We start from the raw sequence: 12,705 nt of genomic DNA, 5'->3' as shown, positions 1-12,705 counted from the left end.
ATTTAGATAGAGAAGGGAGAGGAATTGGCCCAACGGCTAGGGCGCTCGACCTCGGACCTGGGGATCTGGGTTCGAGTCTCGGTAACAACGCCAAAACCTCCTGTGATTCTGGGCAAATCACTTAATCTCCCCGTGCCTAAAATGAAAGTGTGTCCTCATGTAACATAACTGGAAAACATGTAAAGCGCTCTGATACCTGATTCGGTTCGGGTCTAGTTCGCGCTATATAAAACTCTGCAAAAAAAAAAAAAAGATAACCTATCTGATAAGGGAGTCCCTTTGGGAATTCTAGTAGGAGGTGATTTTAATGCCAAGATCAACGAAATAGGAATAGTAAAGGGCACAGCCTCTTTTGTACAATCCTCGCTTAGTAGAGGCAAAGAACTTAAAAGACTGACAAAATCCTATAATCTATCTAACTTTATGAACCTGGCAGCAGATTTTGACATGATATATTATCCAACAAATAGGGGAAGGGGGTGCAGCTCCACAATAGATTATATTTTCGCATTCCCTATAATTGAAAAACAGCTGACCACTGCTGAAGTCATACCTTCCGACTTCGGGGATCATAACCCCATCAAAATAATACTACATACAACCCGTCGGCCTATTTTTCAGACCGAATGTGGGGCGGCCAATTTATCAGTCTCGACTGATAATTTAAGATTACATTGGAAGGGGGTTGATAGTTTAGAAATTTTTAGGACATTGGTAAAGAGTAATATGCCACTCATCGATTCCTGCATTTCTCTCGAAACCCCATCAATACAGATAATTGGAGACTTCGGGAAGATCTGCGGGATGGTTAAAATTATTTTATCTAAACCTTTTAAAAAGGTGGCATCTATCCCCAGATGGTTCAATCATGATTGTTCTGAGGCGAACAGGAACCTACGTAGGGCGCTAACTACTACCCCAAGATGTCCCATGACAGTTAAACGGGCAAGAGAGGAATATAAGGTGGCTACCAAAAACAGGAAGAATGCAGTTTTGACTGAACGTTGGGTTAAATTGTCTGATGCAGCCAACCAAAAAAATGGTAATATCTTTTGGGCGGCAGTGAGAAAAGTGCGCTCTATGGGTCAGTCACTGAGGCCAATTAGTTGCAATGTAGCTAGTGACGCTTGGGTGGAACATTTTTCAACTATTTACTCGGCCCCATCTCCAAGCAACTCAGTTCCTATTCTAGGCAATCCAACTTCCATAGAGATTAGTATTTCAGAGGTAATTGAAGCAATTAATCAAAGTCTAGGCAATAAAGCGCCAGGCCCTGACGGGCTCCCCATAGACTTAATTAAGTGGAACCCGTTTTTTTGGGCACCCTTGCTTCTGAATATTTTTAACAACCTGACGGTGGCAAAGATACCTAATACATGGGCCACAAGTATAATAGTCCCTATTTTTTAGAAGGGAGATAGATCCCTCCTGTGCAATTACCGCCCCATCTCCCCAATAGAACACCCTCAAAATCTTTGGTAGAGTCCTCTATAATAAAGTCATAGACTGGACAGAAGCTAATAATATTTTAGATCCCTGTCAGCTGGGTTTCAGGGAAAAGGTAGGAACCAAGGAACAATGCCTGAACCTGAACCTAATTATTGGTAAATATGCTATCGCCAAAAAATCCCCGGTCTATATGGCTTTCATGGATTTGTCCACAGCCTTTGACCTAGTTAATAGGTCAAAGCTGTGGGCAATCCTCTTGGCGGGGGGCCTGGACGAAACTTTGGTGAATTTTCTGGCATTTTTGCACAGAGAACTTAAGGCCCAAGTAAGACTTGGTGTGGGTGGCGAGGTCTCGGGTTCCATTGATATTGGCAGGGGGGCAGACAAAGATGCGTGTTGGCCCCCCTGCTTTTTATCATATATATCAATGTCCTGGATGCATCCTTGAAACTGGCCACCCAAGATGTCCCATATATTAATAAAGAACCCATCCCTGTGCTGCTTTATGCAGACGATGCAGTTCTTATAGGCCGTACAGCTAATTCACTGCGCCTCCTTGTCCAAAATTTTAACAGCTACATGAAAAATTTAGACCTGCGGGTAAATCTAAAAAAATAATTTTTAATGAGCAGCAGCCCGGGTAAGCACATTTTACGCCCGATTACCATTGATGGCCATAAGATGACTTCTGTAAAATCTTTTGTTTATTTGGGACTGGCCGTTGCTGCGAACAGCTCCTGGAGTGAGCAAGTTCTCAAAGGACACCAATTTGATTTTAAGTATACCTCGCCCTAAGACTACAGGTGCACTTTTAGCCGTACAGAAAATCTACAAACTTCAGTGTACCCCGGTGGCCTCATACGGTGCTGAGATCTGGGGAACGGCTAACTGCTTACCTATACAGCAGGAAGAGAATAGGTTTTGCAGGAAACTATTGAATGTTCCAATTTCAACCTCCCAATACGTATGTCACAAAGAGTTTAACATCAACTTTATAACCGATTTTATACGGGCACGCCTGGCACTTTATATGGATTGCAGTATGGAAGAATGAAGCAGCTTCCTTGACACAGTTGATCATCAAGGACTGCTTATGTTGCGATAAGTGTTTAGATATCCCATGGTTGAGTGGTGTGCTGGGTAGCTTGCGCAGTATAAAGATGGAAAGCATCTTTTGAGATTCCACACTCGCGGCCTCGGTCACTAAAAGAGAATTGCAGATAACTCTTACACCCTATATAAGAACGAGCGGGAGGAGGCAGAGGTTAGGAAGACAATCACTATATGGCTATTGAACGATACAGTTATCCACTCCACAAATATTTGTCTTTACCCATGTGCCGTTGGGAGACGAGCTTGTTGTTTCGTCTGAGAGCCGGCATAATTCGCTTTTCACTCTGCTTCCCACTTGGTTACAGCCCAAATTCTAACCTTAACTTATGCCCATGTGACGGGAGGAGTCAGCAAACTATTACGCACTTTATATTTTTCTGCAAATACTATACCAAATATTTTAAACAGTTTTTATGCTCTTATTTTAACAAAAAAAGACCAATCTGTTTGGAGGCAGCATACCGATCATTGATAGAATTAGATGATGTTGATCTTATCTTTCATACCAGCACATTTTTAAAATCCACAGTAAGGGCGCGAAGAACCATGATGGACCCTTGACATTGTTACAAAAATATTCTGTAAAGGTTCTTCTTTTATATGTACTGATACGCTGTATAGCTCTGCACAAGTCACTTTAGCGTCTGTATATTGGATATTTTAACCATTTTTAACTCATTTTTGGTTACCTGCTGTGATGTATTTGTTTTGTGTGCTTTTATGGGTACTATTGTATCCAAATAAAGTTGAACTGACTGACTGTCTGACTCTACACCACTCTACACTGCTCCACTGTATGCTGTTCCACTGTATGGAACTACAGTCTATGCTACTTCAGTCTATGCCACTCCACTGTATGCCATTACACTCAATGCTAGTACACTCAATGCTATTGACTGTATGCAACTCCACTCTATGCCACTTCACTCTATGCTGTTCCACTCTATGCACCTCCACTCTACGGCACTCCACTGGGGGGAACCAGAAGTGCCACACTCTGAGCCCGATAGCAGCTGGCCTAATACGTGGCTAGAACAAGAGTGATATGACTCACTAAACGCTTCCTGTATTAGGCACCCTAAGGCCCAAAGTGGGCACTGATTCCGTCCAAAGGAATCGGACAGCCTAGACACAGGTAGGCTGCGGTCGTCCCTACTGGATACTATGCAGTTGTCCATCAATGCAATGGAATTTCACTCGGACAAAATGTATACACAATTATCTATTCTCAACTCAGTTGCTAATCCTGTCGCTAATATTGATCATAGACATGACTGAAATGATACATAGGGTGCTGGAGGGAACACAATTAATGCAAGCACACTGTACCTGCTACCATAGTGGACAAACTGTCCACACTGCCTGCAGCAATGGAGGATTTGGTGAAGGACATTAGGAACTTAACAAACACTGCCAGGATAAACCCCCAGGAAACCTTCAAAAAACACAATATGGAGGCATTCACCTGCAAAGAAATAGCCCCCGAGAACAAGGGTAGGGACATTCCCCACTTAAAGGCCCAGACCAAGGAGGATGGACTGAGTATCCGCCGAAGTCCATGCAGGCTTAACACATCAATTGCCGCTGAGGGCCATTTAACCGAGATATCCTGGGCGGAAAGGTTAACCAAGGTTGGTAATACAGAAAATGGAGCAAGCAATAACGTAGAACAAAGTGATCGCATGCAGCAGCCAGAAGAGGAACCATTGTTAGTCCAAGCCCCTAACATCCAAGGCGTGGTAAACGGGCAAGGCAAGGAGCAGCGGACCAAAAACCACAAGAAATAGGGGACAGGGAGAAACAGGAAGAAGAACATAATGGACTACTTTCCTCTTAATAGACGGGATTCTGGGACAATAAGTACAGACGACATTGCTACTTCTGAACCCTCCTCGCCAAAAATAGAAAATAAAGTGGTCCATTTAAAAATGAAGTCTTCCCAGGAGGTGTCCTCCGAGTTATCTAGGGAGACAACTGAACAAGAGGAGCAAGCTCCTGCAGTAGAACGAGCCAAGTAAAATCGCTTCATGGGATGCAAAAGCACATCGACTGGCAGAAACAGTAATCTGGCCTGCATAACTAATAGCACTCTGGCATTAACACACGCCGGACACAAGCAGATCACCGAGACATCACAGGAGACTCCAGGACCAGAGGCGGAAGTTCCTGGAGTAGAAGAGCCCAAGCAAAACTGCACTGCGAAAAGAGTAAGTACGCTGATCAACAGCAACAGCAATCTGGCCTGCATAACTAACAACAAACTGGCCTACTCGCTTGTCGGGCAAAGGGAGGCCGTTGGGGGCACAGCCAGTGGTACCGATCGCCCCCCACCAGCGGGCCAGTTAAACCACAACAAGCATTCCCCATCAATACCATGAACCAGAAGAGCCGCTCAATCTTATTTATCCCTGAATTCAAATCGAGAGGACAGGGGGGCACCCTTAATAGAGGGAACATCCTGCGTCTGATTCAATCAATCAGGAGCTTGGCAGACATCAATTCAGCTGATCTTGAAGCAATTGAGTTCAAAACCAATGAAGAGCTCTCAAGAAGAGAGAGGACCAAGGCAACTTGGGCCTCAGAGGAAACAGCAAGGAGGATCCTCGTGGAGGGTGCCCAATTAAAAGCATGGGGAATCAAAATACTTTTATACCAACGACCGGGCTACCCTGATCCTCTTATACCCAACAGGCCGTATCCACATCCCAGGAGCGTCCAATCAGTTCTCAAAGGGGCGGGAAGCACGGACGTGCATTCATCGGGAAGGAAAAGCCATGATGAAGTACCCTCATAGGACTACTGGACCTGGTTAGCTAGAACAATAAACTCACAAGGAGAGGGCACTTGACTTAGCTCCACCAAAGCCCCCGAGGGCGGCCCGCAACTTCGAATATGCTCCTGGAATGTAAATGGTCTGGGAAACAAGGCATCGGACACAGAATTTCTCTTCTATATCCAAGGCTTTGACCTAATTCTAATGTAGGAGACGTGGCTGGAAGAACCTCAGCACTTACTTGGCTACAAAACTCAACACCTCCCGGCAACCAAAGGAGCCAAATTTGTCCACCTGAAGGGTGGCCTATCTATCTACTCATTAATTAGCACCATAAGGGGGACAAGAGAACTTGATTCCATTTTAACCCCAACCAACGGGCTCAAAATTCTTGCATTGGACTTAAAGGTGGGCAACACAAAACAACAAATTATAGTGCTACGTTTATATTCACCTACGAGACAAAGCCAGAGGTCTTAAAATGGTGGGCATGGAAATAACAAGGCTACTCTCGGAAGAGCAATCAACTAATCTTTTCCTTGCCGGGGACTTTTAACAATCATCTATTAGGACCACAAAGAAGAGACAACGAGCTGTAGGAACAACTTACTGCAGGGAAGATTCCCATCCAGGTACAGGGCAAAAAGATAAAACTGTCAGCCCAATCTAGGAACTTTATACAGCACTCCGCTCTACAGCAATCCATTCTACCCCACTCCTTTGTACACTATTCCTCTGTTCGCCACTCCACTTTACGCTACCAAGTTCAATACACTATGTATGGAGGTGCCTGAGTTATAATTATTTGAAGGTATTGCGTAAATTATAAATTAAAGGTATGAATATAACTAAGAATTTCTAAATGTTGTGTTGTTTAAGTTTAGTTTGTATCTAAAAGTAAATAAAGGTATAGTAATTTAAACGTGGGGTGTTATTTATAAATTTAAGGTATAACTGTAACTTTAGAACTTGCAATGTGCGTGTAGATTGTTTGGTGTATATAGAAAGAATAACGTTTTCCTAACTATGACAAAGGTTAAACCTTTGTTTTTTTATTGATATAATAAAAATGTATACATATATATATGTATATATTACATTAGTCAATATTTTTGCAGGTTGATGTGAAAAATGTGATATTCTGGAAGTACATTACCTTCAGTGCCATATTCATGTGAACTACCAACAGATCAGCTTTAAAGTAGCTGATTGCTAGTGTGGTGATGACAAGGGAGTAGCCAGAAAATTAAAATACCCCCACTTAGAACCACATGGAACAAAATGTCCTAGCAAAGTGAGCGATCCCGACCCTTTCTATTAAGGAGATAGTAGGCATTGTTGTCCAGAGGAAAAAGCTTTAGAATTATGCATTTTACTGCATGGTTTGAAAGGAATGTGGCCAACAACTGCACATTTAACAACATTTACTATTTTATATTCTTCTTTTGCGTTCTTTCTCAGATGTTTTATTTCCTTTTTTTCTTCATCTTTCTTTCCTACTTTCTACTTATTTATCTCCTCTCTTTTCATTTTCCTCTCATTCTGTTTTTCCATTTTTCTTTTGTTCTGCCCATTCTTCTTTCAGGTGTCTTTTGAGCTCTCTGTCCCTCTTTACATTCATGTTTAATGTTTCTTCCTGCTTTCCATCTTTTCCTTCCTTAGTCCCATTCTCACATTGTTGTTTTATCATCTCCTGTACTTCCTTCGCCCCTTCTCTCATACTTCTTCCTTTTTGAATTCCTTCCATTTGCTAATTCTTTACTTTCTTTTCTCCCACCGACCTTCCATTTAGCTCTCATTTCTTCTTTCCAATATTTTATTCTATTTTCAGCTTTACTTTCTTTCTTCTCATTTTTAATTCTTAGTTTCTTCCTGCCACCCCTTTTTCCAAGTTTCTTCCCCTCCAGTTCTTGTTACCTTTCTCTCCTTCTCTCTTTCTTTCCATTCTTCATTCGTGCCTATGTTCCATCTTACTTCCTTTTAACTTTATCTTCTTTCTGGTCTTGTTTGCTTTTTTCTTTCCTTCCTTCTAACTTTCTTCTAGCACAATTATAAGCTTTTTGTACTCTTCCAACCTCCCCCAACCCACAGTTGCACCACTGTAATTTATAGGCCTTTCCTTCTGCCTTGCAATGACCTGCAAGTCAGAGATGAAAGTTAAGAAGGGCCATAGAACAATTTAATTTGTCTCATGCGCTTAAGCTCGCAGAGGGGGGGCTTCCTACACCCTTGGGTGGTGAAGGCCATTTGGCAAAACGAGGGATTCTGAATCTTCGCATTTCTGTTAATAGGTCTCAGAGATGGAATGATAACGTTTCGCTAATTCATACATGTGCATCCCAAATATAGACTTAAATATCAAATTACACCAGGAGCTAATACTGACAATTTGGAGTAGTGCACCGTATTAGGAGTATGAAAGGAAGCCTTTCATTTAGAAGTTATTACATTAATAAGTTCCTAATGACATCTTTACATGTGGGTGTCATGGAGGAATTCTTCTAGCTTTTAGTTTAGCATTTTATCACATAGACTATTGAAGTATTTATATTGTTTCATGTCTTCGCTTTTAATTGTGTCAGGCTAATTTTGACATTGTAAGACACCTGTGATAAATTTGGTGAATTTTGGTGAATTGTGATCAATTTGGTGAATTGTGATCAATTTGATGTATTGTGATCAATTTGGTGAATTGTGCTAAGGACGCCAAGCTGTTGCTTTAGCCAGCACACAGTGCTTGACGCATCTCCCTGAGTTTAAAGCCACTGACACTTAAATAGTCAAAGCCCCATTCACAGAGAAAAGGATATTTCAGTATTAATTTGCACCGGGAGCAAGTAGTGACTGAGTGCAAAACTGTCAGTTTCTGATAGTACATACAGACTTCTGTCTGTACTGTGCACAGGATGCGCACAGGGTCAGACTGTCCTATAGGGCAATCCCACAGTGCCTGATGGGCTGGTCTGAGATCAGTGTGTGGGCCGGTTTTTTAGCAGTTGTGAGACGATGTTATAGCCGGTTGGGAAGGTTTTTACAGTTTATTTCAGTGATATCACCACTTTTTTTTAGCTAAGTGCTTCGCTAATAGGGTGCCCAAGCATATTTTGGCAGCCCGAGACTTTGTTTGTCCCAGTACGACCCTTGTGGTGCATTGACAGAAGAAGTTTATAGAAACTTTAGTGCATCAGCCAAAATGTGCATTATGCTCTCAGGCTCGGAAAGAAGTCCTGAGCAGGGATTTGTCATAGCCAAAAGTATAGGAAGGAGTTGTGATGATGGTATTGTACTCCCAAAGATCTGCTCCTTTTTTCATCTACTTGAAAAACAGCCAGATTCATGAAGCCAAAATCGTCTCGCAAAGGGCCAGATTCTGAGAATCTGGCCCTTTGCGAGCGCTATTTTTGCATTTGGGATTCATCATCCCAAATGCAAAAATCGCAATTATAGAAATCGCTAAATTGCGAAGAATCGCATTTAAGGAATTTCAATTAGAGATTCCTTAAATGCTATTCATGAACCTTTTTAAAATTGCGAATTTGCAATATGGGGCCGCTATTTACCGCGAAGTGTAACTTCATGGTAAATAGCGAAAACTTAGAAAAATGCACTTTAGTGCATTTGTTCTAAGTTGTATGTTACACACACACATGTCCTTTGGACATGTGTGTGCGCAACACCAGTGTACATTTGCATTTCAGGGGTGCTACAGGGTGTCCTTTGGACACCCTGGTACCCTTGAAATTGCTTCCTTATTTGCGATTCGCTAATTGCTAATCGCAAATAAGGGATGACTCCCCATTCATTGCTATGGGCCTTGAGGCCCATAGGAATGAATGGGAAAGCCATTCCTTATTTGCGATTAGCAATTAGCGAATTGCAAATAAAGAAGCAGTAGAAATCGCAAAATAAATTGCGATTTCTACATGCATCCCGTTTTGCGAGTCTTTAATAGCGATTCCTTAATAATCGCTATTAAGGACTCGCAAAAGAGGACTTTGATGCATCTGGGGGTAAATGTTAATAAATCAGGTTAGCAGTCAGGATCCAGCAGTTTCTAGCAGGGGTGTATCGTGTAGCTAATTTCTGGAGGTATTTTCCACAGAAGCTTTGTGTAGATAGGGCGCGTGAAATATGAATTTGGCTGGTAGCTAGTGGAGTGCTTTCAGATCACTTTACACCGGTTAAGGCCCATTCTGGAATTCTTATTTCGTAGTCTATGGTGACTGGCATCGAGCCTATCCGGGAGACCAGCGTAGATGATATTACAGTAGTCTGGGCTTTAGTGAGTTCGCCCTGGCATACTGAGAGGACTTTGTGGAGTTGGGGAATGGCCACTCAGACGCTTGCATTGACTTGTGAAGTTAACAGCTCTGAGTCAAAGAGTGGCCCCAGGTTCCTGGATTTGGGCGTAGTTGGAGGGGTCCCAAGACCTGGGACTATTGGAAGTGTAGTGATAGATTCCTTTCACTTGAACAAACATTGTTTCTACGGTTCATACAAATCAGCTGATGTAATTAGAAAGAGACCAAGTTGCAACAACTTGGTCTCTTTCTAATTATTGACACGGGCATTAAATTGCTTTGTATCACACCCCCGGTGGTGGGTGTTCTACCAGGTTCTCAGTGCACCTCTATCTTTGATATTTCACACGTAACTTGATCAGTGAAAATAGTCGCTAACAGAAGGTGCGGACGCTTTCTCGCTTCGAGAAACGCTACCACCAAAATTGTTGTATTAAATCAGCTGATGTAGAGTCTTCAATAGTGTTCCCAAGTAAGCAGAAAATGTTACGGATTAATACATTATTTGAGAGACTTTTACAGGTAAGGCAGAGCTGCAGTCCGCTCTCTACATGCTACCATAATTGTTAAAACTGGCACATGACTCTGGGGACCTGTTTAATTAATTTACAGGCTGTGTACTGGTTTCGTTTATTTCCGTGGTAAAGATAATCTTGGCAATTATTTAAGGAACATGTATAAGTGTAGAGATAGATTATATGAATAATGTGCCCCCCAGAGAGTATGTAAACACAAACATTTCAAGCCCCTTGTTTTTCTGTGACCTTTGGAAGAACCTCATGCTTTGGGCTCCTTTCGTCATAACTACTCACTTTCATTCAGTATCTTGCAATAGCCTCCTCGCAGTAAGCGTGACTTTACGTAAACATCGTTTACAACGCGGTGTTTACACCGCACAACCTTTACCACGCTGCCATTACAACGCAAGTCGTTACTACGACTTGCGCTGGATGGCGCAGTTGGTTAAGGAATATTGTAATTTTATATTGCAACACCTTCCCTACTATTACGTGGACTGGTGTTGGAATATAAAATTATAAGATTCCTCAATCCGCGGCCTCCAACGCAAGTCGTTGTAACGACTTGTGTTGTAATAACCGCGTTGTAAAGTACCGCGATCTACTGACATACATCCGTGACTTTATCCGATGTATACCCGACCCTCCACAGACCATGGTGAAATGATCTTACCTCCTTCAGTTGTTTCATTTTTCTCTCTTTCTGCAAACCACAAATGTGCTTTTGGAGTCGAAGGTTGTGCTCCTGAAGCTGGCCGATCTTCTCTATGAGTTGACATATGTGTTCCAGGTATCCTAGTCCAGAGCCAAGTGCCTTAGAAGATCCTTGATTTACCTGCAAGGACAGTCCCATTTTACTACATCACAAAAACATGATTTTCGTAAGTCTATATTCTACTGAAACAGTAATATTAACTATTCGAAAATGCTAATTCTAGAAAACAACTAAAAATGAAATACTTGCAATGTGGTACATTTACATAGACTTATACATTTCAGATTGTAAGGTGCTTTCATTCCAAAGACAAAAAAAATCAGTATTTTTCAATACTCACTAATAAAAGCAGAATGAAGCCCAACAAGAATAAAATTGTGCTAAGTGAGGTCTAGTACCTTTTAATAATATGGTAATCGTGTCAACAACATGAGATCGGGAGACTATTAAAGTGGTACAAGTTTATGAGGAATAAAATACCTGCTAGAGTACAAGAAGAAAATAATATTCAATCCAGCTTTCTGTGCCGTCCCTTTATGAGAGCGCTCAACCTATGGCCTTGATTCTCTTTATGTTCGAGGAACTCCTCAATAGCTTGCATTCACATCAGAACATACAGCAGGGGACAGACACCATCTTCAATGACAATGTTGAAAGCGCCCAACAAATCATTATTGGATCGTAGACGACGATTCAACGAGCTTGGAGCAGGTCATAGAGACTTCAGATTCACTCCTCTCACCTAGTGCAGATAGCTGCTTCAGACTAACGTTACTTTCAATCAGATTGCTTGTCTTGCCCTGCGTGGAGGGCGTCTACACATGTCGGAACAGAAAGAATCGGTGCATGATCATCCATTTAACCAATCAGTCCACAAGAGACACATCTGGAATTACTTCCACATGACAGTCTGCTATCAAAACGCTTACTCGCGCAAATGAGTTTTCTATTCGCCAGTTTGAATCTTCACAATCTACTTTGGTTACCTTACATAGCTGAGTGAGTCAACCCGGCCACTATAATTGAATGTTGCAGCTTGCACCGTGTGGATCGGGCTCGGTTATAAATCAATGTGCGCGTGATGCTCGTGGCCAGTGCACCTACGTCAGTACAAAGTGTGGTACGCTGTCATTACCAGAGGGGGGTAACTAGTCCTCGTATGCAGGGCGGCCTTAGGGGTACTTACCCCAACCACAATAGCCTGACACTACAGAGATGTAATGTGTAAGCATGGGCGGAATTTGTGATACGCAAATTCGCACAAATTCGTAATCGCGATTCGCAAAAAATCCGCCAAATTCTGCAAGCTTGCGAATAATTTTTTTTTGCGAGTTCATGAGATTTTTTTACCAGTTCGATAACGAGAACTTGCGCATGCGGTCGGAACGGTCGCGAACATGTTGTTTCCACTTAACCAGCCTGCTCGGGATGCCTTTTTCCTGTTTCGGGTCGCAAAGACGTGTTCGCGTTCGCAATTTCCTGTTTTGGGTCGCAATGACGTGTTCGCGATCACGGCGTCGCTCGGCCAGCTACCAATATCTCGCAACGCACGCAAACAGGCAGGAAAACTCATCAGCGAACGCAGAATCATGGTAAGTCAATGCCACGCGCGCAAGATTGTGTTTTTGAAGCGCGAACAAGAAAAAAAATCCACCAACTCGCGAATTGCGGATTTTTGGGCAATTTCGGGCGATTCGTGGATCGCGAAATTGCTAAAAATTTACAAATTCCGCGAGTGGAACGAATTTACCGCCCATACTTAGTAATGTGTCACACCAGCGTTGAATAGACAAATGTTCGAGATGAAGGGGAGCCTGCGTGAGGCTGACATTAGAG

At 42.4% G+C, this 12,705-nt stretch overlaps 1 protein-coding gene across 1 annotated transcript in view; it reads right to left on the bottom strand.

Annotated features, from left to right (window-relative positions):
- LOC144754874 (uncharacterized) overlaps positions 1 to 12,705 on the bottom strand; it is a 749,989-nt gene that overhangs the window by 311,646 nt on the left and 425,638 nt on the right. Inside the window, exon 3 of the mRNA XM_078643188.1 lies at positions 10,828 to 10,989. Coding sequence (XP_078499314.1) covers positions 10,828 to 10,989 — 162 coding nt within the window. The remainder of the gene's footprint in view (positions 1 to 10,827; positions 10,990 to 12,705) is intronic.

Source organism: Lissotriton helveticus, chromosome 5_1 (assembly GCF_964261635.1).
Source record: "Lissotriton helveticus chromosome 5_1, aLisHel1.1, whole genome shotgun sequence".
In the NCBI taxonomy this organism is placed as follows: domain Eukaryota; kingdom Metazoa; phylum Chordata; class Amphibia; order Caudata; family Salamandridae; genus Lissotriton; species Lissotriton helveticus.
The sequence above is the reverse complement of the archived record's forward strand: the minus strand, read 5'-3'. Positions and strand labels throughout refer to the sequence as shown.